At 42.9% G+C, this 24,237-nt stretch overlaps 1 protein-coding gene across 1 annotated transcript in view; it reads right to left on the bottom strand.

Moving 5' to 3' along the window:
- LOC124555319 (heat shock 70 kDa protein 14-like) overlaps positions 1-24,237 on the bottom strand; it is a 164,589-nt gene that overhangs the window by 85,488 nt on the left and 54,864 nt on the right. Inside the window, exon 4 of the mRNA XM_047129198.1 lies at positions 15,387-15,585. Coding sequence (XP_046985154.1) covers positions 15,387-15,585 — 199 coding nt within the window. The remainder of the gene's footprint in view (positions 1-15,386; positions 15,586-24,237) is intronic.

Consider the following 24,237-nt stretch of genomic DNA (forward strand, 5'->3'; position numbering starts at 1 on the left):
CAGCAGAAATATCCAAAAATAGGTCTTGGATGGAGTACAATGTGAGCGCCTCACACTCTCCCCAAAAATTTCTTCTGCAGGTCAAACTGAAACCAATGATGGGCCGAATCCGGCCTGCAGGCAACTGGTTGCCCACCTATCCTATACATCCCCAGTACTATTGTCAGTTCTCGAACAGCCAATCACATAAAATTCAAGAAAGGAAAAAGCATTGCAGCATATGCAATAACCAGTATCACAAGCATAAATTTCAGATCACTCCAACTTCTTCAATAGATATCAGGATTTTAACTCTCAAGAGTAAGAATTTTTCATAAGGATGATAGTATTTCAAGCAAAATATTAAAAGCATGTACTTCAGTTACAGCTGATGTTTACATCCATATTTTTAATGCATCACTTTCACAAGGTATCTTTCAAGACCAGCCAAAGCCCAACAATATTAGAACACTTTTTAAGAAAGGTAATAGGACAGACGTTAATAACTAATGACTAATTTCACTATGAACTTCATTTTCTAAAGTTGCTGCAAAAGGTAATGTATTGAAGAATGGTCATGCCTATCTACAAATATACTGTCAGTCAAAATTTGAATGCCAGATGAGTCTCTCCACTAAATATGGCATCTACCGTTTCACTGACCACATACTGAAATATCTGACTGGCGAGTCAATACCTACCAGGACGTTCTTGTGATGTATGTATGACATTTGATTTTGTAAATCACAACATTGTTTTGGATAAACTTAAAAAGTTCAGTTTTCAAGGTACAATGCTTTAAGTGGTTGAATTTATACTGCACTGACAGGAAGAAAATGGCCATGTTAGATAGCTCATGAAGTTTTAATGATGAATCTCCCCCTGAGTGTAGACAAATTATTACAGGCATTCCATAGAGTTCAATTCTGGGAAAACTCCTGTTCATGATATGTATAAATGATCTTCCACCTTACAGTAATAAAGCAGAAATGGTGTTCTTTGATGATAATGCAACAATCACTATCAAGACCTTCAGAGGTGTGACAACAGATTGATCAATAAAAGAAATGCTAAAAAATATTGATTCTCGGAATATTACTTAGAAAACATACACTTCACTGAAATCTGTACAAGGCAAGATACATCACCAGCAACAATAATAGAGCACTGGGAGATGGGAAACATGTAAAATCAATTGTTCAAAATTCCTAGGTGCACATATAGACCAAAACTTGAATAGAAAATCACATATTACAGATTTCTTAAAATGCTTGAATTCAGCAACATTTTCTCTACTTGTAATTGCTGATTTTTTTAATGAAAGCATTAAAAAACCAGCTTACTTTGCACACTGTCATTCATTGATGTGACTGGAAATAGTTTTTTGAGGCAATTCTACACACAGACACTAAGTATTCATCATACAGAAATATTCTGTAAGGATATCTGGTGGGCATCCTCAAACTTCATGAAGGCAATTGTTTAAAAATTTAGGCATCCTAACAACCTCTCTTATGAAGTTTGTTGTGAGGCATCAGGCACAATTTAAAAATAGTAGTATTGTTTGTAAGTCTAACACTTGGAACAAAAATTGCCTCCACTATTCACAACTTAACTTACTCAGCTGTAAAAATATTTGAAAACACCTCCTACAAATTAAGGGTGCAAGCACATAATAAAAGTTTTAAAAACAACTGAAATAATTTCTGTTTGACAACTCCTCCTACTCAATGGATTAATTTATATAAAGTTAGTATCTGTATGTTGTTGGGTTCTACTTACCTAATTTTGTTCTAGACTAACACAGCAATATATTCAGTAATATTACTTCTACCAGATTTGATCAAGTCCGTGTATTTTTTATTTTTTATTTTTTTAAATAAAAAGTCTTGATCATTTAAAATGAAGTAGATTTTAGCCACCAAATATTAAAATGAAGATGTAACTTGATACATTATTAATGAAATGAGCATAAAGTCTCTGGTATCTATCTTGGAATAACTAAAAACCTGTAACTTTGACTACTTCCAGAATTCACTGAACATACACTCACTCGAACAGAAACAACTACTGAAATTCACCAAAACAGGTAAAACAGGCAAGCAAGTTCCCAAAATGTCTCCTTAATACCTTGGTATGACAAACTGTAAGATGTAAACAAACTCTAGTCAACACATATCTGTCAGATTTAAAGCTCTCGTGCTTTCTTTAGTACTGCTCATGCTCATGCTTATGCTCGCTTTACCAATAATACCACAACAATGATAAGGAAACAGATCAGCCACTCACATTAGTATGGGGTTTATACTGTTTTCTAGATATTTCCACCATGTTGGGATTCAGGCGACGCCATCAACTCCATTAAAAAATTTAGGACACTTGTGGATCTACACTGCTTTCTTGATAAATGAATCCCAGTAACACAAGGTGTGTGCCAGGATTTCAGTGTTGTCAAATAATAATTTGTGTGTGTTGGTAACACCATGCTTTGCAATGAATGGTTTCTCACAACGTCTTAGTTATACATTTTGGAGTGTTTCTTGCACTGTTCATTAATAATGTGACTACACTGTTGTAATAATTCACACCAAACTCACATGATATATTGTAAACCACATGCCTCAAAGACCTAGGACATCTTACTAGGTACAATCCATATTTTTAGAAATTGGATTAAAGATGGGTTATTTTTAAGTATAGTTTTCACTTCACCTCTCAGTTCGGTGAGATGACTTTACTTTCCAGACTTAGGACTTTGTCAATCTCAGTTTATAAGATACACATCAAATTAATTTGGTAAAGATTTCAATATTATATTTTTGACTATTTACAGCAAAAATAACATTAATAAACTTCCAATCTGATAAAGATGTCACACTTTGCAACTAGAGCGTGGGGAAATAGTCGCAGGATCATACGTATTGTTTTCAATAGCTTGTCTTCAAATTGAGAAGCACATTGTGATCAAATTTAGTAATGGCCTGTCAGATAATGATGCACAAAAATCAACATTCAAATTAATTTTATTTATTTTATTTACATGTCAAGTTCCATAGGACCAAATTGAGGAGAAAATCTCCCAGGTCATGGAACATGTCAGTACATGAAATTACAACATAAAAGTAATAATAGATAAAAATAAAATGTATATGAACCCAAAAAAAGTCAATCCATAAATTTAAGTAAATGCAATCTACAATACAACAAGAACTTACCCCAAAATATACCACCATATGATACAAGCGAATGAAAATAAGCAAAGTAGACTAATTTTTGTGTCGAATGATCACTCACTTCAGATATTGTTCCAATAGTAAAAATGGCAGCATTAAGTCTTTGAACAAGATCCTAAATGTGGGCTTCCCACGACAGTTTACTATCTATCTGAGCACCTAGAAATTTTAACTGTTCAGTTTCACTAAATATGCCCACTCTGTGAAATTAAAATGTCAGGTTTTGTTGAATTGTGTGTTAGAAACTGTAGAAACTGAGTCTTACTGTGATTTGGAGTTAATTTATTTTCTACAAGCCATGAACTAGGTCAATGTTGGACAAACATCCTTTACTACCAAGCTAGCGTCATCAGCAAACAGAAATATTTTAGAGTTACCCATAATACTAGACGGCATATCATTTATATAAATAAGGAACAGGAGTGGCCCCAACACTGAAACAGACTCACATTCCACAACAGCAAATCACAGATTTAGAGATATGGGTCCTATTGCAACATAGGCATTTAAATCTAATACTGCAGAGCATATCTGGCAAGAGCTCTACAAAAATACTGGATAAAACAATTCATTGCATCAACACAGTAAGTAGACCTCTAAACAAAATTAAAACTATAATGCAAGTAGTGAAAGAAGTTTGACAGTAGTAGGTGGCTGCTCATCATATTACATCTCATCACGGTTCGTGTTTTGAGACAGCCTTCTTTTCTGCAGCTACCCAACAAAAGCATGAACATTTGATCAGTTATTAAAATAGTGGAAAGACTCATCTGTAAATAAAAAGTATCAATTAGGCTGGAAATGACCTGTACAAATTATGTTAGAGGTACTCTGTCTCAAAGACATGCTGAACAGGGGACTCAATCACTTTATAACTTATGGAGACAATGTAGACAATATCAAGCCAATTTTCTTTCTATCAGTAATTTTTTTTTTTGTCCTCCGGAGAAGAAAATGTTTATGAAAAAAGGAACATATGGCCAAGGACGGCAATCCATCTCGTGGTGGAGTCGTGCTGCTTACTCGTGATGACATTCGTAGTCAAACCCCCTCACTCAACATCCGGCTCCAAGCTGTTGCAGTCCGCATTCTCCTTCCTCGCTTCACCTTTTCTCTTTGTACCGCCTAAATCCCTGTCATTCGGTTTCAGCAGGGCAGACTTCCTCTAGCTCGTTGGGAAATTCCCAAATCTTTTTGCTGCTCAGTGACTTTGATGCGCATCACCCCCTTTGCAGCTCTTTGTGAACCTGTCCGTAAAGTGCCCTCTCGGCTGACCATCTCGATCAACTCAACCTCTTCTGCCTTAACACTGGAGCACCAACGTTCCTTTCAGACTCGACACACTCTTATTTCCATTTGGACCTCTCATTCTGCACTGCCCAGCTTGCCCGTCGTCTCAAGTGGTGTGTTCTCTTTTAGACATACTTGAGCAACCATTTCCCCACATCCTATCTGTTTGCCGACTCCTCCCTTATCTACTTACTAAATTAATTGGCAGCTTCCAAAGGCAGACTGGAGGCTTTACTCCTCCCTGGTGACCTTTGACAAACGACATTTCCCCAGTTGTGATGACCTTACAAACGTTATCCTTACCGCTGCAGAAGTTCCATTCCTCACACTTCCACTTTACCACATCATGTCACAGTCCTTGGTGGACTGACGCATACCGTGACAATTCATGTGCAGACACACACTCTCAGCGTTTTTAACACTGGAGAACTGCATTTGATGTAAACAGTCGCGTGCGCAGTGTCATCACCCTCTTTGGGATGCCAAAGGAGCTAGCTGGATTTCATTTACTAATTCTTTTAACAGTTCCGCTCTGTCTTCCATTGTGTGGGCTAAATTCCAACGACTCTCTGGGCCCAAGGTGAATTCACCTATTTCTGGCCTGGTCGGAGCAGATGATGTCATTGTGGAACCCATTGCTATATCCACCACCTAGGGCCACTATTTTGCAAATATTTCAAGCTCCACCCATAACCACCCTACCTTCCTCCATTGGAAACAAATGGAGGAGGCTTGGGTAATACCCTTCTCCTCTTAGAATTTTAAATGCTACAATGCAGCCTTTCCTATGTGGGAGCTGATCACTCTCACTGTATCCCTATCTTTCACCCCACAGCCGGATGATGTTCGCATTCAGATGTTGCAGCACCTTTCTCTTGCGGGCTAACATTTTCTGCTTAATACATACAACCACATCTGGGTAGATGGCATGCTCCCCAGACGCTGGTATGAAGCCTTCATCATACCCATTCCTCAGCCCAGTAAGGACAAAGACCTTCCTTCTAGCTACCACCCCATTTCCCTCACTAGCTATGTTTGCAAGGTTTAGAACATATGATTAATGCCCGGGTGGTATGGTGACTCAAGTCTCGCAAATTACTAACGACTGCACAGTGTGGATTTCAGGTGTGCCATTCTGAAGTTGACCATCTCACCACTTTGGCAACCCATGTCATGAACAGTTTTCTGCAACAGTAACTGACTGTGGACGTGCTTTTTGATCTGGAGAAATCCTTCGGCACCAGCTGGAGGACCGGTACCCTCTGTACTCTTTACATGTGGGGCTTTCCAGTCTGCCTGCCACGTTTCCTTCAGGAATTTTTAAAAGACAGACTTCTCAAAGCACGTGTGGAATGTGACTTGTAGGACACTTTTATCCATGAAAATTGGATGCCTCAGGGGTCCATCCTGACATTCGTTGTCCTTGCTATTGCCATTGACCCTATTATGGCCTGTCTCCCGCTGGGTATTTCCGGGTCCCTTTTTGTTGACGATTTTGCCACCTATTGCAGTTCCCCATGGACTTGTCTCCTTGAGCGAAGTCTTCAGCATTGTCTCATTGTCTTTACTCATGCAGCATCAACAATGGCTTTCGCTTTTCCACTGACAAAACCATTTGTATGAATTTCTGGCTGCACAATGGGTTTCTTCCACCTTCTTTATACCGGGTGATCAAAAAGTCAGTATAAATTTGAAAACTTAATAAACCATGAAATAATGTGGATAGAGAGGTAAAAATTGACACACATGCTTGGAATGACATGAGGTTTTATTAGAATTGAAGAAAAAAAAAAACATTTTGCTAGACGCGTGAAAGATCTCTTGTGCGCGTCGTTTGGTGGTGATCGTTTGCTCAGCTGCCACTTTCGTCATGCTTGGCCTCCCAGGTGCCCAGACCTCAGTCCATGCGATTATTGGCTTTGGAGTTACCTGAAGTCGCAAGTGTATCGTGATCGACTGACATCTCTAGGGATGCTGAAAGACCACATCCGACGCCAATGCCCCGCCATAACTCCGGACATGCTTTGTAGTGCTATTCACATTATTCCTCGACTACAGCTATTGTTGAGGAATGATGGTGGACATATTGAGCATTTCCTGTAAAGAACATCATCTATGATTTGTCTTACTTTGTTATGCTAATTATTGCTATTCTGATCAGATGAAGCGCCATCTGTCTGACATTTTTTGAACTTTTGGATTTTTTTTTTTTTGTTCTAATAAAACCCCATGTCATTCCAAGTATGTGTGTCAATTTGTACCTCTCCATCTACATTATTCCGTGATTTATTCAGTTCTCAAATTTATACTGACTTTTTGATCACCCGGTCTTGGGCCTGTTGCTCTACCGTTTGTTGAAACTACGAAATTCCTGCGGCTCATGATTGATAGAAACTTTCTTGGTCCTCCCACATGTCTTACCTGGCTGCCCGCTGTACCCTGTCTGTCAGTGTTCTACGGGTCCTCAGTGGTACTTCCTGGGGAGTGGTCTGGACCACCCTCCTCCGTTTGTACAGATCCCTTGGCCTTTTGAAAGTAGACTATGGATGCTCCGTTTATGCATCTGCACATCCATACATCTTACACTGTCTAAATACAATCTACCACCATCGAATCCATGTGGCCACTGGCACCTTTTACACCAGCCCAGTTGAAAGTCTCTATGCAGAAGCTGCCTCACTACTGCGGTCATAACGACATGATGTTCTCCTCAGCAGATACACATGCCATTTGTCTGCCATACCTGGCCACTCATCTTATGTCGCCTCCTTCAACGGCTCATTTGACCGCCAGTACGTGTGTCCCTCTTCTCCGTTACCTCCTGGAGTTCACTTTTGGTTACTGCTCCAGCAGCCTCACTTCACGCTATCTGCCACTTTCCCGATGGATGTGTACCCTTCACCACCCTGACTTTCTGTGGTGGCCCATGTTCACCTTGAACTTGATTCGCTTCCTTAGGAAACTTCTACAGATTCGATCTATCGGTGTAAGTTTCTCAACCTTTGCACGGAACTTAGTGATAGTACCTTTGTGTACACTGTTGGCTCTCTGAATGACCATGGTGCCTGGTATGCCTGATCATTGCCACCGACCATTTTCGATATCTGCTTCCAGAACACTGCTCAGTATTAACAGCAGAGCTCTTTGCTCTGTATCAGGCCACATGGTACATCCAGCGACACAGGCTTTTCAATTTCGTCATCTGCTCGGATTCTCTCAGTGATTTTCAGAGCCTCTGTATGCTGTACACTGTCTATCCCTTAGTGCAACAGGTCAAAGAAAGCTTCCACTTGCTCTGTCTTGATGGATGGTCTGACAGGAAACAAAGCTGCTGACATTGTTGCCAAGTCTGCAGTCCTCCTACATCATCCAGCTAGTTCTTCCATTCCTTCCGATGATCTCCATGTTGTCTTTTATCAGAAGGTGGTGTCACTTTGACATTAAAATTGGTCTTCCATTCATGGGAACAAGCTCCAGGGAATGAAACATCTCCCAGAAGCTTGGCCGATCTCCTCTCTCAGCCCTTTCGCCGCAAGGAGCTGATTTTAGCTAGGTTACGTACTGGGTACTGTCTTTTTAGCCATCGTCATTTGTCAAGTGGTGACCCACCATCACTTTGTGCTAACTGTCATCAACCTTTGACCATTAGCTGTTTCCTGACCAACTGTCTCTCTTTTAACCACTTACGTTCTACTGTATGTTTGCTGTCTGAGTTATCGGTCGTTTTAGCAAACGGCACATTGGATGTTGATTGTGTTTTACTTTTTATCCATCATAGCAATATAGCGAATGACATTTAATATTTAATTCATGGTCTTCATAGTCTCTATGACATATTTCGTGTACCTTTCTCCAAGAGTAAGTCCTTGTTTCACCTGCCTTTCCTTCCGTTGATTGGGCTTAACGTGCAGTCACATTTAACTCCTTTTTCATCTTGGTGTTCAAAGGTTCTGACATGGGCGTGTATGACTTTAGTGTGTTGTTGAAGTTACAGTTTGTATGCGGGACAGGAGTGCCAACAGAAATTATCTCTTTTTTCTCTTTTTGCAAGTAGTTTGTAACAACTGTTCACAGCTTGTGACTGGTGGATTACTATTCTAAATAATCTGTTCTTAATTATGAGTACAATAAAAACATACCCTTCTTATTTAATTAATGATGACATTATAACATCTAACAATGGAAAATCCAGGATGGAATAATGTCAGTATTATGAAAAAGATAGATTGCCAATCACCATACAGCAGAGATTTTGAGTCGCAATCTGGTCTCGACAACCAGAGACTGTGTGTGACTGACTCTCTCTCTCTCTCTCTCTCTCTCTCTCTCTCTCTATCTCTCTCTCTGTGTGTGTGTGTGTGTGTGTGTGTGTGTGTGTGTGTGTGTGTGTGTGTGTGTGAAAACTTACTTGTTTGACAGTCTTTTAATTATGCCTATCTGCAATTCAACATTTCTGCTACATGGAGAGTAGCACTCTATCCCTTTCATAATACTGACATGGTTTTATGTATTTTAGGTATGCTAGATTCACAATTTCTGACTCATGATGATGACCTATTCAATCGGCAGTTTATATTTCAGAATATAACATTCTTAAGAGGAGTCGGTTGGTTGACTGGATGATTAAAGGGACCAAACTACTAGGTCATCAGTCCCTTTTTCCTCAGACAGACAGGTCTACATGCCTGTAGATCAGATAGCCTACCACACAAAACCCAGGGGAGGAAACCCCCAAGGTCTATGAAGGTGAGATAATGGACAAGAAGAAGAAAGAAAGAAAGAAAGACAGAGAGAGAGCACAAGAAAGGTGTTCCCTCTAGGGAGCAGCCAGAAGCCTCCTAAAGCACAGTGCAATGCAATGAGGGAACATACATCCCAGTCCCGCGTCCCCCCCCCCCCCTTTACCAGATGTAGCCCACTCAGAAATCACCTAGGAAAGACTAGCAACATGGACACGACGAGAGAAGTACAGAGAGACAAAAGACGAGCAAGCGTAACAGACCAGGGGGGGGGGAGTAAAAGAGCAGGTAAGGTGAGGACCAGGCTGCACCACAATGCCCAGATAGCCACAGCACGGACTTGGCAGAGGAGGCAAAGAGTGTTCTGCCAACCCATCAATGGGCCAATATGGGTAAGTGGACCTACCTTGAAGAGAGCGGTGAAAGCTCCCTTCAAGAATAAAACGTAAAACTAAGTCAGCCACTGAGGCACTGTCTCCTAACACCAGAGACAGCGCGTGAGGGAGATTAAGAGCCCACTGCATGGTGGCGAAGTACGGACAGTCCAGCAAAATGTGGACCACCAGCAAATGGGAACCACAATGACAGAGAGGTGGGTCTTTGCGACAGAAGAGATGACCAAGAGTTAGCCAAGTATGGCCAATACGCGGCCAGCAAAAGGACGATCAAGTCTTTGAGAGAGGCCCACATGAAGGACCTCCACAGATTTGTAGTCTCCTTCATCACCCTACTTTGTCTGGCAAAGTCAGAGTGAGCCATTCCTGATTCCCTAACCTTCATGGCATAATACCGATCAGAGGTTCATTACAGTTTACAGGTAGCCAGTTTGGCCAGGCTACCAGCAAGTTCATTTCCCAGGATCCTGATGTGGCCTGGGGTCCAGACATACAGGGAACCCTGGATAGCAATTACCAAGGGACGGTGAAGGTAACATTGGTCAAGAGATGCAAACTGCACAAGGAGTTGCTGAAGATGAGAGAGGATCCACCGGTGCAGAAACTAATATGTTCAAGAGCACGAGAGATGGCTACCAACTCCGCAGTGGAAACATTACAACCATTTGGCAGGGAGCACAGTTCAGTGTCACATGCGAGTATAAGCAAAGCCCACGTGACCAGCACCCATTAAGTCATCATCAGTACAGACTACTTCTGAACCCCAAGATATGACAAGAATGGCTAAAAATTGGTGGCAGACGGCCTCAGAAGGAACCGAGTCTTTCAGATCTGGTGATAGGTCAAGACAACGCTGTGGCCGAGGGATGCACCACGAATGTGTAGTGAATGGGCCTGGAGGAGAGGTGATAGAGGAAACAACTGGAGTTCAGAGAGGAGAGATAGGGTGTGGATTGCGATTGTAATCCTTGATCTGGACTGCTGTTGCGGGGGATGGATTCCGGTGTTTCGACGGGATTGTATCAGGGCTTTGTAAAGCTGTGGAAAGGTTGTACGATCTGCATCCCAGCTGGTGTTACTCAGGCAGTGAAGACTATTAAGGTGCAGCTAACACTTTCGATCAATCTAGCATAGCTGGGGAATCCACGTCAACTTAGGATCTAAGACCAGTCCAAAAAACCAAAATGTTCCCACCACATTGAGTAGTTGGCTGTTGAGGTAAAGTTCTGGTTGTGGGTGAACACTACAATGTTGACAGAAGCGCATAACATGAGTTTTGACACTGTAAAGTGAAAGCCATGGGTGAGGTCCCATGACTGCGCCTTTCCTATGGCACCTTGCAGTCGATGTTCAGCGACATCCATACTAACAGAGCCCTGTGGTACCCCATTCTCTCGTCGGATTGGGGGAGGAGGGGAGGGGGGGTGGGGGTGGTACTGTGGGAAGCAGCAAGTTGAACCTGCAAAGTACGGTGGGATAAGAAGATGTGTACAGTAGCTAGGATGTGGTGTCTTAAGCCTTTTTCAGGTCGAAGAAGATGGCTATAAGGTGTTGATATTGGACAAAAGCTGTTTGGATGGCAGACTCCAGGCAATCCAGATTTTCAGTATAGAGTCACCTCGGCAAAAACCGCCCTGGGATGGAGGCAGAAGACCCCGAGACTCAAGGAGCCAACACAGCCGCCAGCTCACCATGCATTCAAACAACTTGTAGAGAACACTGGTGAGATTAACTGGGTAATAACTATTCATCTCTAGAGGGTGCTTGCCCTGTTTCAGTACTGGGATGATGATGATTTGTCGCTGTTGCAATGGGAAGTCGCCCTCACTCCAGGATGCAGTTAAAGATGGCAAGGATGTGACACTGACAATCCACAGATAGGTGCTTGATCATCTGGTTGAGGATGTGGTCCGATCCTGGGGCAGTGGGCTAGGACACTGACAAATCCCCACTCACTGAATGGAGCATTATACGGATCCAGGTGGTGTGCAGTAAAAGATAACTGCTTTTGCTCTACCCACTTTTTTAGGACACAAAAAAGGGTTGACAGTTCTCAGACTCAGAGGCTCTAGCATAATACAGAGAAAAATGTGGCATCTGTGTTAGTGTAGATGGCACCATTCAACGGAACATCACCAGGTACACCTGCAGGTGTCTGGTATCTGTAGATACATCTGACCTTGGCTCAAACCTATGAAGGGAAGGTTCACGGTCTGATGGTTGAAGCGTACTGTTCCTTGCATTCTTGTTTCCATCGTTTTATTGGATGGCAGACCCAGGCATGGAGCCACTGAAAGGCAATAACGTGCTCCATCGATGGGTGCCACTTATGGTGCTGGAGAGCTTGCCTACGATCTCTAATGGCCTCTGCAATTTCTGATGACCATCCAGGTATTGTCTTCTGTCGGGCTGCACAGAAGGAACAGGGAATCTCCAAAATCAGCTGCTCAAATAATGGTTGTAGTTGTATTCTGGACTGCCTCATCAATATCTCCATGCAGTGGGGAGCCAAGGGCAACAAAAGAGGCAAAAGCATCCCAGTCAACACGGCTGAGAGTCCATCTGGGCAGGCGTCCATGGGAGTGACGCTTTCTTTCACATCACTTCGGTATAATGTCACCCTGACCTTTTCAGGTAATGAATCACCATCAAAGGCCAACATGAAGGCACTGGTAGCGACACTGTTGTCCTTTGGTCCCCAATGTACATGACTAACAAAGTGTGCACCCTGGCACTCCAAGTTGGTGCATAGCTCAGCATCAGATTGTAAGAGCAGGTCCCTGAACCATATTTAGACTATTATGGGGAGTGACAGTCACCGGTATGTCACCCACCTTGTTAAGAGCTAGTAGCACCCGTGATTAGGCAGAGGATACTGTTTTGATCAAAATTGACCCACTTTTCATTTTAGAAATGGCTGCCACTTCCCCAAGCTTGACTTCTATGTTCTCCACAAAGAAGAAGTGTTCTGTGGCCAAGAAGGAATCCCCATCAATCCTTGAGCAAACTAATTATTGGGGGGGCAGGGGGGGGGGATATTTCTCTGCTTGCCGCTTAGCCCTATGGAAGGAAACATTTTATGGTCATATCTCTCTGCACTTAAATAGTACTTTCCTTCCATAGAGACTGCTGGGATCATACAGCTACCGGCGGAAGATAACTTCATCCGATTCATTTGTGGCTCATCCGCCATGGTGCCACCCACTTCGAATGGGGGCTCTTGCCATGTGCGCCACCCAGCCGCAGAAAATGGCTACGTGACCAGTAATCCGTTGCTCGGAGTCCCCGTGTCCCAGTCACAATGGGCACATGCACATAAACCTTGGCATACATGGGAAGTTTTCAGCTCAGACACCAACAATACAATACCCACGTGGCCAGGGGGCTACCACTGTGCAGCTATTTGATGACCACCATTACAGGATGACCACCATGCTGGAGCTTACACTGCATTGGGTGACCTTCCCTGCATGGTAAACATTTCTGGAGAATCTGAAAACTGATGGCAGGTCAAACCTAACAAAGGGGACTATGTCTTTACTTAATGAAAAGTTGTAGAAAACAAAAAAAAGCGGAAACTCTAATCCCAGTCACAAACGAGATCTGAGCTGGGTCTGCATCAAGAAAACCATACAATGGAGAGGCAGAGGGAGAAAGGGACAGTGGAAGTATAAGCTTGCAGGACAGAAACGAAGTAATGCTGCAAAGCATGGGGCCCCATGGTAGCCAAGCAGGTAGGTACTGACACGAGAGTTGTGAGCCCTCAGGGGCTAAATGAGTAATATTGTCATTGAACCTTGGTGGGTCCTTCCCCACATCTCACTACATCCCATCACACAAACTCAACCAGCATGTTTCTGACAAGGCTTGTGAATTTCTCCCATTAATCAATATTCTCCTTCCCAGATGTAAATAGTTGCTCAGATAGTTTGTTGTCATTTTATTGACACATCATGCACAACTTTTCATTCAACACCACTGATCAATGATGCTGCTGTAGCTCTGTGTTTGTTGATTCATCCATCTATTTTCACTGAATTGAAAAGTTCACATTTTTTTATTGACAGCATAAATTGTATACTTACATCATATGTATTCTACTTAGTTGGCTGTCCAAGGTAATTTTCAGATAAGATATTTAGTACAATTTCACTTGAACCGCCATCCCTGCCATCTGTGTCATGCATGGCTGGCTAACACGAACCTCTCCTATGGCTAAAACACGATCAGGTAATTTATCAGAAATATTTTTCCACAAATCTTCCGTAGCATTCCATGCCATCTCAACTGATGTAGTGTGTCACCAATAGATAGTTTTAGTAAGAAATTTTGGCCCACCTTTAAGGCTTAACTTTACCCAAATTATCTATTGTTGACTGCATTTATCTCATTACACAAAAAGAGACTTGTCACATATATATTCCAGTCAGAATTTAAGATTTTGTTTCTGTTTGTTTCTAGTTTTACCCAATTTTCCGTTCCACTTGCTACACAAGCAATGCTGTTTAAGCAAGTCACAGTAATTCAGTGATCTTGCCTTGAATACTTGTCCAGTTACCTAATATTCAGTTTTCATTTTCACAGTTGACTTATATGGCTATTTGATCTCCTCAATATGAAATACATGTGAAGTGATCATGGCTCTTTGGTGTTCAACATCTAAAGGTAAACAGGCTTACAAAGTAATTTATCTAAAAAAAAAAAAAAGGATGCAAACTATACTGCAAACTATACATATTGCGCTATTGAAGGAAATCCTTTCTGCGGGTACTGCATGCCTAACCAATTCAGGGAGGCACTTTAAAATTCTACATCCAATACAGATTAAGTCAAGGAATCTGCACCCAAGATCACCAAAAAATCAATGGAGCCTCTAGTTTAAATCCACCTGGCTCCAAACCAAGGATTCCAATCAATACTGGGCATGAAAGAACAAATTGTGAACTGTGATTCCATTGGACGAGTGACAGTAACCCTGTTCACCACCAAAAGGAACTAAGATGATGACAAGCATTACTTACAACCAGCTGTAACCATTGCACTAAACAGATGGCTGCAGAGCTGCTTCTGTATCTCAGACGAGACCTTCCCACAGTAAACATATGGGATATCCAAAGGACTTCCTTTATGATCTGATTGTTATTTCCCTGAGGAGATCCATCATCTCCCGTTAAATTGGAAAACTAATAATGAGCAATCTGACCGTAGTCTAGATCATGCAGGATCATTGACCTCAGGGTCAAAAGATAAAGCAACTGATGTGGGCTCATGTAACAACAGTCAACATGTCTTTCTCATATACACTTCACTATAAAATAATATTTTACTGCTATTTATGCAGATTTCCTCAACAAACTGAACCACTGACATCTTAACATAAAAGTTTCATCTGTTAATAAGAAATTAATAATTTATTTGGAGAAATGTAACCCACAAAACACAGCACTGAAACGTATCACTGTGGAATGTTTATCAGCTCTATTGATGAAAACAGCAGCCTATGTGCACATGCTATGCAGTGTTTTGGGGCCAAAGCCCTCAGAGTAAAGTCTCAGGAGAAAACATGCATTCCTCCAATCTTATGTAGGCTAGTCAATAGTGGAAACAACAATTTCAATAATGAGCAGCATATTCGCCCTAAAATATATGTTAACAATGTTGAACACCTCATTTAGTAGCTAAAGATCATGCAGATTGTTTCATAACTTATCACCAACACCAAGAATAACATACTGCATTACAGCACTCACCCTCTCTCATCTGGGGACTCAACACCATAGCCTTGAGCAAGCAAGGCTGCTATAGGTTCACTAATTACTTGCAGAACATCGAATCCTGCATCTTCCGCAGCAAGTGCCAGTGCCTGACGACTACACTTCGAAAAATTTAAGGGGACACACAGGACTGTGCGCAGATCTGTATCTGGAGGTACACATGTGGAAGCAAAGCCTGAAACAAATAACAAAAAATAAAGAAATGCTTTACATTACTACCAAACCACAAGCTTCATATTTGTATACAAACACTATATTTATTGTTGATTGACAGCTAGCTGGCTGGTCGTCAGTAGAGTCAATGCCTACAGCTTATTCTTTTCCATCAAATAATTTGAAACACTTAAAAAACTCACAGTACAAATATGATGCAGCACTGGAAAACTTGTTAAATTGACGTGCGACCCCATTAAAAGCAGGATCTTGCATTCGCAACATAAGTATTCCTGTAAATTGCTTTGTTCTACCACCAAATTCCTCGAAAGTTACAGAATCAGAAAAGCTACCCATAGATTAGTTCGGTACCTGCATCAAAAATTTGTAATTCATTTTTTTTAGGGGCAGGAACATTTTGTGAATGGGCCAAAGAGTTTTGTTACTGCAAAGTATTGATTCCACTGTGAGAGTACTTATTAGTTACATGTTCAAAAGGAAAACTCTAATAGTTTAATCATTTTGTGTAATAGGACAGTGTGAAAAAATGAGTGAAAAGTCACCGAGACCAAATCATTCTCTCTATTTCAGCAATCATATTCCCACTTGACAGCTTCTACAAGCAAAACATGCCAAAGCACTACACCAAAGGAAGTCAGCATTTAGAAGATAGAAGTATATCTGTGATAATACAGGATGGATGTATTTAACCATTGCACTACCTGATAAAATCTGTAGCCACTCTTTGGTGGCTATGTCTTTTTATCCTGCACAAAAAATGTGTATAAAATTTTAAAGCCCAAACCTTCTTCAAATTGGCTGCCTTGTCAGGATCCAATTCTGTACAGATTGCTCGCAAAGATAGCAACCAAAGTAAGATTGTAATTTTGACATGTTACATATACACTGTCCAGTCACATTAATGTGACCATCAGTCGAAAGCCTGAATAACCACCTTTTGCTGCATAGACCACTGCGCGACATGCAGGAATAGTGATAGTGAAGTTCTGGAGGGTAACGACATGGATATGGAGCCATGCAGACTCCAGTGCCATGGCCAGAATGTGACAGGTTTCTCTTGAGAATCCACCGTGAGAACAGCTCGATCGAAGTGGTCCCACAGATTATCAACCGGGTTGAAATCCAGAGGGTCTGGTGGCCAGGGGGGTACAGTAAATTCATCCTGGTGCTCGTCATACCACACACACACACACACACACACACACACACACACACACACACACACACACACACACACACACACACTGTGAGCTCTGTGACACATTACATTGTCCTGCTGGTAAATGCCATTGTGTGAAGGAAAAAACGAACTGCATGTATGAGTGAACATGGTAACCAAGGCTAGATGCATACTTATATCAATCATCTGTGCCTTTCAGAATGACAAAATAACTCGGGTAATGCCTTGAATATATTCCCCAGACCATAAAGCTCCCTCCTCCAGCCTGGACCCCTTTGCTTTCAGATGATTCACACTGTGCACACCAATGGCCAGCTGTCCAATGGAGCATAAAACGTGATTCATCTGAAAAGGCAACCTGTCACCACTCAGTGGACACCCAGCTGCAGTGCTGGCGAGCTAATTCCAGTCTTTGTTGCCGATGAACACCAGTTAGCAAGAGTGCACAAACCAGGCACCTGCTGCAGAGAACCATACACAGCAATGTTTGCTGAACGGTCATTGAGGAGACATTTTTGGTAGCCATGGGTTTATCTGGGCAGTCTGATGCTCACCCATACATATCTACACAGCTGTTGTTCACCCCGTCATCTCTGGCCCGTAGTGCATTATAGCTACCGTTGTGCTGGTTTTGTATAGCACCTATTTTACCATGCACGGTATACTTTAAACACAGTGGCACACAAACAGTTTCATAACTTAGCTGTTTTGGAAATTCTTCCACCCTTGGCCTGAAAGTCAATGATCATGTCCTTCTGGAAGTCAGATAAACCGCTCTGTTTCCACATTATAACGACTGCAATGTTTTCCATGTTCCCCAACACACTTTATATACCCTCCCCCGCTGGCACTGCCACCTGCTGTTTGTGAGTGGTTATTCATGCTGATTCCAAACATAGGCAGTGGTCACACTGTTGTTACTGGATTGTGCATAACACCTTTGTCAGTCTCTGGATTAATTACAACAGAGATATGTTGCAATTTTTTCCAGCTAGTGTGTTGAACAACAGAATCATTTTAAGTAATTACTACTCACAATCTAACAATGCGGGTATAGTATTAAGAATGGAGTGTCGAATGATACAATTTATACTCTGAGGAATATCTCCTATGATGCCCAAATGGATCATTAAGTAGTTAAGATCCTACTGTCAGTTTATAAACTAGTTGTATTATAAGAAAAACATGAAACAGACAGTATTAATACATAACTGACAAACAAAGAATCATAATAATATGAGTAAATATACTGCTACAGATTTCTGAAAACAACTATCAGACGACATATATAAGTGCCTGAAGGTCAGTGCTCTTAGTATCTTTTCTTAATAATGTCTGTAGCTTCTGTCTGTAGTTTTTATGCTTACACTAGCAATTAGTGAATAATGGAAATCCAGTCAACCATGTTTTCAGACAAAGATAAAGAAAAGAAGGAAAAATCATGTCTAAGGTAGGGTGGACAGTGATCAGTGATGTCTGAGTAAGCTGTATTGCCTACTCAGGTTGTGCGCACACACACACACACACACACACACACACACAAGTTACAACTCTTACAACACTAGACAGTATAAAATGTAATTACAATTTTTCTACTTTGGAGCAAAGCAGTTTGATACATTTCTTAGAGTAGCTTAATACATTTAATCAAGAAACAAATTTGCTAACTGAAAACCAAGTTTGCACTACTTTCTAACAAAAGAACAATCTCTGTGAATTTAGTTTAGTAGCGGCATTGGTGAGTTCTACTGTAAAGAATGGAAAGTTTAAAAAGTCATCACCCCTCTGTGTCATAAAAGGTGAAGTATTAGTTTATTTGGCCAAAGATGGTGTCAACAACCATTCCATGGTACACTTGGATGTATACAACTAAAATGCATTTGGGGGACCACAGGAAACCTAAGTCAGGCTGGCTGGACTGGGATCCAAACAACTTTCCTCCAAAATACAAGAACAGCATTCTTGATCACTAACCACCACATTCCATCAGTGAAGCCTAAAGAAGTCTACACACACTTTTGGTAAAACTCCATCTTATTCTTTACACTCCCTATACAGTTTTTGATGTACAAATCTAAAACCACTCCTGATCATAACTGTTTGTTGAACAGATAAATTATGCTTGAATGCAGTAAGTTCCCAAGGTAATTATTTGATTCATTACTGTACTCATACTTAAAAAGACAGATTCATCTCAGATATTTAACCAGAGTTATGTCAGTAACAAGCATTTCACGGCAAGTCACATGGGGGATAACAACTGCAAAGCAAAGCAATAATCTGAAGGTCCCATCATGATCATAGTCCATGGTGGGCTTCAGTTTATTAGTAAAATATTGGAAAACTGTGGTATCCTTACAAATTTACTATGGAATATTCCTCAACCATCTGGGGTGAGTGACTGAAGCTCTGATAAAGTCGGAGGCTACACATGTGATCTGGCAGAATTGTGAGAAATATGTCAACAAATTGATGAAAATGAATGTTGGAAACTTTAAGTGGTTCATCCCGCAGTTCTCCATATTTCTTCCCATAAATGTGTATTACGTAAAATTAAATAAATTCAACAGAAATAGCACGAGGTACAGAAATTAAACTATTACAGCATGTGAATGAGCGGACAGGTATTCGCAGACAAACTGTGAGACACACACTGCACCTGTGGTCATACAGCTCAGGGAGTAGAAGTATTGACTACGAAAGGCATAGGTTCAGGTCTGAGATTCAGTCAAGTGAAAAGTTTTATTCTGAAGGAAAATTTCATTACATGTACACTCCAATCTAAAGTGAAAGATTCATTTTTATTAAACACATGTAATCATATCAGCCATTTCAAATGGAAAAAAAAGTAGCAAAAGGCAATTATTACTTCTTGTTCATTCTTACGACACAAACCCAGGCCCGAGGACTGCATGGGTAGCAGAGGCCAGCAGATTGCACAGTTACAACAAGAGTGATAGAAGGTCAGGACAGAGGGACTGGTCCCCCACCTCCACAGGCACACACACTGTGATCCTCTCAACCATCCTCCAGTGAGAAGGGACACGAGGCACAGGTGGCGATCATCTTAGTTCCAGCCTGAGCATCGGAAGTGACGACAGGGTGCCAAATGCGACTGTGGTCACAGCCAGAGCTGTTTCGTGTTGGTGGGTAAGACAGTCATGTCTGGCCTTAACATCAAGCCACTGATGCTCTCTGTCACCAATGATGACCCCTTGGGTCCATCCCAGACACCAACTGCATATGCATGCCCAGACAGACATTCCACCCACAGGCAGGCCTATAGGCAGGTTTGGCACACAGCACAGGATGCAGGAGGTCTAATGGTGTACAATACCAACTCAAATGCACTATTTCAGCCAGATGATGTCTGCAAGGTCTTCAACAGCTGTGTTTTAAATGTATGGACCATCTGCTCAATCTCCCCATTAGGAGCACGGTGAAACAGGGTGGTGATCGCATTACAGCCACAGACAGCCTAAAGCTGCATCTACGTAAATGGGGGCTAATTTTCCAACACCAGGGAATAAGTGGCACTCCCTCAAGGTAGAATACCATCATGAGGTCACAAGTGGTAGAAATGGTGGTAATGAACAGCATCCACGCCACGTAAGGGAAGTTTTGAGAGGGTGGCCACCACCAAAAGCCACATAACAACCTGAAATGTCACGGTAAAATCAACGAGGACCTTCTCCGACAAGTTATCAGGATGGGGCCACGACGAGGAACCTTGACCGTGGGACAAGTGATTGAGAGATCAGGCATGACACGAGCCGTATGCGCATTCAATGTCTGCATTGATGTTGGCCCAGTACACGTGCTGTGGGGCTAGTGCCTCCATACATGTCCTCCACCAATGACAAGCACAAAGGAGCTGGAGGATGCGGGGACAGAGCGAGGATAGAATGATGGTCAGGTTTTCGAGAGTCCTCTGCAGCCATCATTAAAACATCATTTGTAGCATTGAATCAGTAGCATAACATGAAATAATTGTGAAGGCTAGATCAGTAAGGCTCAAAACATTCTCTGGACACCTCTCCAGTACCTCAGACAAAACTTTCAACAGGACAGGATCGTGAAACAACACAGTGGATACCTCGCGTGCAGTCAGAAGGAATTGAACCAGGATTTATTGTGGATGTTGGTCCAGGGGAAACAAACTGTTTCCTTGTGGTTGAACTGCACATTGGCACCAAGAGGAATTGGGGGTAGGGTGTTCACGTTGGTGAGTTGGGTGAAAGTGGATTTTAATTGATACCCAATCAAAAACAATGCCCAATTCTGCATACAATGCATCATCTTTTCCAGGAGTTTAGAACAATGCACAAACAACAAAATCAAGGCTTTGAGCTTTGCAGTCGCTCAACAGGTGTAATTTGCTGCCATACAGTCTGCATTCCAGAGGTGAGAGCAACTGGCCATTCACTACTACCCGACACCTTATGGGACAAAACAACCGCTATACCATATCGGGAAGTGTCTGTCTCGAGTGTCAAGGGCAGGTCCAATGCATATAGTGTCAGTCACAATGCCACCTTGAAACTGTACTTAATGTTCTGATATGCCAATTGGCAGGTGGTCAACCACACAAATTTGACACCCTTCTTGCATAGTCGATCTAGGGGGATCTGTGATTTGTGCCACCTAGGGAATAAACTTGGCACAGAACATGATTCTACCCAGAAACAACTAGCTGCTTAAGGTCAGTAGTGGCCAACGTATTAGTGATTACGTCAATGTGGTCACACGTGTGCACGATACTATAGCGACCTGGGGTCACTGGGGCCTCTAAGGTACAGAGGCTGTGAAGTGGTGGGTTGTGGAAGCAGTGGTGCTGGCCAGGGATGGACAGGTATAGTGTATTTTATTTTTCTTGAATTACAGCACTGGAGTGTCTGGATAAAGGAGACCATAATTAGGGTGTTTTGGGGTGCAGCAAATGCAGAGCGCATAAGATATCAGCTGTTGTTGGTGCAAAACTTGCAGAAGTGGAATCCCCTGCCTCTGTGAGAAGACTAATCACGGGGCTAGTCCGGAAGGCACCAGTCGCAAGTCGGACCCCACAATGGTGGATGGGATCTAGTATCTGCAATGTTGAAGGTGACACAAAACCATAGAAAAGACTCCCGTAGTCTAAACGAGACTGGGCATGTGCTTTGTACAATCGCAGGAGAATAGAGTGGTCTGCACCTCAGGTGGTATCGCACAGACATCTGAGAACATTGAGACGTAACCAGCACATCCTCTTCAGCTGGCGAAGACGAGGGAGCCGTGTCAACCGGACATCGAAGACCAGACCCAAGAAGAGACGGGTGTCCACCACCTCGAGGGATTGGCCATCGAGGAACAGGTCCGGATGAGGATGGACCATATGGCGACGGCAGAAATACGTGACGTACAATTTGGTCACCGAAAACTGAAAGCCATGGGAGAGAGCCCAAGATTGCACCCGGTAGACTGCCCCCCTGTAGACGGCTTTCTGCAGCGCCCACGACAGAGGAAGCGACATACGTACAAAAATCATCAACATACAAAGACGCGAACACTGTCGGCCCAGCAGCCACTACCAGTCCATTAATGGCGATGAAAAAAAGGACGCTCAGTACAGAACTCTGTGGAACCCCATTTTCTTACCGACGGGAAGTGCTGTAGGAGGAACCAACTTGGACCCGGAAAGAGCGACATCAAAGAAAGTTATGGATAAAAATGGGCAGAGCACCACAAAGGCCCCAGTCGTGAAGGGTGGTGAGGATGTGGTGGCAACAGCTGGTGCTGTAGGCTTTATGCATATCAAAGAAGACTGCAATGAGGTGCTGCCAATGGGCAAAGGCCGACCGGATAGCAGACTCCAGGTGGAATAAGTTATCCAATGTAGAGTGGCCACGGCAGAAACCACCTTGAGTCGATGACAAAAGGTCGCAGAATTCAAGGATCCAAAACAGCCGCCAACTCACCAGGCGTTCAACGAGCTTGCAGAGGGTGTTGGTAAGGCTAATTGGACAGTAGCTATCCAACTGAAGAGGTGGCTGCCCAGGCTTCAACACCGGAATAACAATGCTTTCCTGCCACTGGGTAGGAAATACCCCCTCACTCCACAGATGGTTGAAAAGGGTCTGTACATGACGGTGGCCAGCCACCGATAAGTGATGGAGCATTTGGTTATGTGTCCAATCCGGTCCAGGAGACGCGTCAGGACGAAGGGTGAGGGTGCTGGCGAATTCCCACTCGCTAAATGGGGCATTACAAGGCTCCAAGCAGCGAGAAATGAAAGACAAAGGCAGTCGTTACGAGCGCTGTTTGAGGAGGAGGAGGAGGAGGAGGAACAAGGGCGGATACTGAGTCGACGCAGAGGCTTGGGCAAAGTGTTGAGCGAAACACTCTGCAACAAAGTACAGATGGGAAGGACAACACCACGCACAGAAATTCTTGCAACGGGACAATAGCCAAAAATTTGCCAGAGTTTTGCCCAGTCTTGCGAAGAGCAGGTGTGTGGTCCTATGGCAGATACATACCATTACCAGCAAATCCGTTTCTGAAATTTGATTGCAGCAATTTCCAGAGTCCACTATGATACCATCATACCATCATTTGACAGGGGAGGGGGGAACCCTGAGGAAGAAGGGATGGCTGAAACAGCTGTGGCAAGACTGGCGGCAGTTAAAGTCTGTGTAGACTCATCAATACTACGGTGTGGTAGTATGGGGGGGATGGTAGCAGAGGAGAAGGCACCCCAATCAGCTTTAGAGAAGACACCCCAATCAGCTTTAGAGAAGGCCCACCTGGGAGGGTGACGGAGCAAGACATACTGAAGGAAGGTCAAAACAATCGGGTAATGATCGCTGTCACATAAGTCATCGTGGACACCCCACTGAATGGAGGGAAGAAGGCTGGGACTGCAGATGATGAGGCCAATGGAAGAGAAAGTGCCGTGTGCCACACTTAAGTCTGTGGGAGTACCGGTGTTACAGAGGTCAAGCGCTGCCAGAACAGATTCAACTGTCCTGCCCAGGGCAATAGTCGGGTGACTACCCCAAAGAGGGTTGTGGGCATTGAAGTCCCCTACAAGCAGGGAGGGAGAAGGGAGTTGTTGAAGAAGGGTGGTTAGGGCAAGGGATGTGGGTGGCCTGTCAGGCAGGAGGTAGAGATTACAGATTGTGATTGGAGTGGTCAGATCGACCCTGACAGCAATTGCTTCCAGAGTGGTATGGAGGGGAACCCATTTACTAAAAATGTCTTTACGCACCAAGGTGCAAACACCACCAGAAGCCTGCACAGGGCCAATCTGGTTTCAACAGAAAGCATGGAACCCATGAAGGGTGGGTGAGTAAGAATTGACAAAATGGGTCTCTTGGAGAACAATACAAGCAGCAGAGTAGGAGGAAAGAAGGGGCTGCAACTCCAGGAGGTGACGCAAATAGCCATTACAATTCCACTGGAGGATTCTCAAGCTGGAGTCCAAATGGCAAGCGAACG

The sequence above is a fragment of the Schistocerca americana genome, chromosome X (genome assembly GCF_021461395.2).
Source record: "Schistocerca americana isolate TAMUIC-IGC-003095 chromosome X, iqSchAmer2.1, whole genome shotgun sequence".
Classification (NCBI taxonomy): Eukaryota; Metazoa; Arthropoda; class Insecta; order Orthoptera; family Acrididae; genus Schistocerca; species Schistocerca americana.